General features: G+C 38.2%; 1 protein-coding gene across 1 annotated transcript; it reads left to right on the top strand.

The window, feature by feature from the left end:
* Positions 1–410: 410 nt before the first annotated feature.
* On the top strand, positions 411–2839 carry LOC148138186 (putative G protein-coupled receptor 139). Its single transcript, XM_087981873.1, has 2 exons — positions 411–480; positions 1929–2839. The coding sequence occupies exons 1-2, from the start codon at positions 411–413 to the stop codon at positions 2837–2839; spliced, it is 981 nt and encodes a 326-aa protein (XP_087837999.1).
* Positions 2840–3060: the final 221 nt, after the last annotated feature.

Here is a 3060-nt window from a genome sequence, read left to right as displayed (position 1 = left end):
TTCAAAACCACCACAACAACAAATTTCAGGGTTTAATATATTGCTTATCAAACTACATGTCTTCTTGAAATTTGTCTTGGGCTAGTATTCACTATGCTTTGTAACAGTTTGAAATGTGTAAATCCTTTGATATCCACATGATTTCGTTTTGTTACGTGTTTAATCACTGAAACTAATTTATCTCACTTACTGAGCTTTTTTGTCTTCTTTTTAAGCACGGTCTATTGCCTTCTTTGTTCTTAACGTGAAAGTGGCTGCATTTATTTGTGTTATTTTTATAAGGACTGAACCAGGTACAAAAGTTGATCCGAAATAATTGTGTCTCTAGTGGTGTTGATAAGATATAAATAGGTGCATCACAATTCTCACTTCAAACGCCAGAAGGGAGCAATTCATTATTCTAATTGAAAATGCATGCTCCTGCAAAGTCGCCAATATTTTTAATTTATTACTCTGGCCTTGCAGCTTTCGGAGTTCCAGGTAAATTATGAGTATACTTGGCATAGTGTTCGCAGAATAGTTGTGAATTTATTATATTCTGAGGTAGTCGATAAAATTCTTGTTTAATCAGTACAGCATTTTAATAAGACTATACATTTTTGTATTTTCAACTCTGAAGTTAGGTGACTCCCCGAAATAGAAAACAAAGACCATCAATGACTTTCATTCTGTTTTCGACGGTTTTTATTTGCAGTCACAACATGGTTCCCAAAGATGTTGTTTGCAGAAGTGTTCGCATGTACATCTACTTTCTGTAACTTACTTGATTCCTTCATGAAGATTTTTTATTTCTGAACATTTTTTCGATACTTTCCTGGAACATGGGAACAGTTAGATGGTTCAACATGTATTATCCAACCCTAGATTCCCTTTAGAAGGTGTTGGTTAAGTTGTCGTTTTGAACCACTGCAGTTCATCTTAAGCAAGTACACCGAAATGTAGTGCGGGAAGTAGTTGCAGGATAGTGACACAGCAACACTAAAGGAGCGACATTATGTTTCCATGTCAGGGTAATGAGAAGCTTGCAGGTGCTGCTATTCACAATGATCTGGTGTCCTTGACTTTCTTTCAGACAGTGGTGATGGGTTTAGACGGTACTGTCGCACGGTACTTTGTTGATTTCTGCAGTGCATCTTGTAGATGTTACAGACCAGCTAAGGTCTATTACTACCAGAGATAGTTAATATTCCTTGAAATGGTGACAGTAAAATTAGCAACATGTTTTTCCTGAGATGCAGTCAAGTTTGTTGTCGGAACTGCTAACATCCAGTAACCATTGAATTAAATACTTACTGTATTGCACAGTATGTGCAGGATTGGGGTCCATCAAATGTGTCATAGAAACATGTTCATTGTTATCTCTTTTGAGAAGTCAAATGCCTGGCAGTTGAGAAGCACGAGAATGTGTTACTTAAAACTCGCCCTGCAGTTCAATGCTGTCTGATTCAGAACCCGATGATCCATTAACGATATTGATCTTCCTGCAATGATAAGTGAATGGCGCCAGTTCTGGCTTTAACTTGGAGAATAGATCGTTGATGTATCAGCAGAAGAGGACTGTTTCTTGGTTGTATTGTTATTGTCATCGTTAACCATATTCAGATATTGCTCAGAATGCTTCTGTAACAATTTGCGCATAATTACTCCACCTATTTGGTTTTGAAATGCGGTTAAATTCCTTACATGTCTATATCATCAAAAGTGTAAAGTTTCTCAAATATTTTATAGTATGGGGTTAATTATTATTTGTGGCAGGCGTTGTTGTTGTTGGGTAAAAAGACTAATTTTCTTAATTGAATCCAATGTAACTGATACAAATCTCATGCTATCCCTTCGTCAAACTGATATTGGTTGTTTCTTATGCCTGCTTGTGTCTCCCTCTCTCTCTTCTCACTCAGTCACTTTCTCTCACATTCTCACCCTTACAGCCAACCTGGTGACCACAGTGATACTGTCCCGAGGAAGATGTGGTCTTTCAGGATGCATCACTCGATACCTTGTGACTATGGCAGGAGTAGACTTGGTTATTATTATCGTTGCAGTGATTTTTAGTCGGCTTCTGGCAATTTATTTTCCAGCTCGTTTACTGAATACCACACTGGGATGTCGTCCGCTAATTCTTCTGACTTATGCTTCCCGAAACTGTTCTGTTTGGTTGACTGTCGCTTTCACCTTTGATCGGTTCCTATCCATTTGTCACCAGGAGCAGAAAAAGAAGTACTGCTCAGAAAAAGTATCCTCTGCAGCCATAGGAATAATCTGTTTGATTTATTGTTTGATAATCGTTCCATTTTACTTCTTATACGAGCCTTTATATATCTTTAATGGCAAAGGCTGGTACTGCAACATAAAAGCGAATACTGACACATCGGTTGCATGGAGATTGTTTGACACCTTTGACCGCATTCAAACGCCATGTCTCCCGTTCCTCCTTATTTTGCTGTTTAATGGACTGACTGTCAGACACATTATAGTTGCTAGTAGAGCACGCAGGAGACTCAGATCCCACAGCAATGAAATTAATAAACGTGACACAGAAGTGGAGAGCAGGAGAAAATCCATCATCTTACTCTTTGCCATCTCCGGCAGTTTCCTTTTGTTGTGGCTAACATACATTGTATATTTTCTACTTGTGCAAATTTCAGGTGACAGCTACTCAATAGGTTCCAATCCCAACGACCCCAAATTTATTCTTCAGGAAAGCGGGTACATGTTACAACTGTTAAGTTCATGCACAAATACGTGTATTTATGAAGTCACGCAGACAAAATTCAGAGGTCAATTGAAAGATTTGATTAAATACTTCTCCAAGCTTATTATAAAATGTCATAAACAGTGATCCCGGCTCAATAATCAGATGTTACTTTAACAGTTCAGTGAATCAACACACAATTACATGAATCTGTAGCTCAGCAATTCTGAAATGTGTATCAGCACGATCCCCAAACTGTTAATTCATGCCAATGACAGACAAATCGACCTTTATCCCCGTGTTATATATTGATGGCAGCCACTTATGGAAGAGACGATTTGCCAGACTCAAAGGCTCAGCATAAGAGC

The sequence above is a fragment of the Chiloscyllium plagiosum genome, unplaced genomic scaffold, assembly GCF_037043375.1.
Source record: "Chiloscyllium plagiosum isolate Xiang-an unplaced genomic scaffold, Cpla_swu_hap1 HiC_scaffold_41, whole genome shotgun sequence".
Classification (NCBI taxonomy): Eukaryota; Metazoa; Chordata; class Chondrichthyes; order Orectolobiformes; family Hemiscylliidae; genus Chiloscyllium; species Chiloscyllium plagiosum.
The sequence above is the reverse complement of the archived record's forward strand: the minus strand, read 5'-3'. Positions and strand labels throughout refer to the sequence as shown.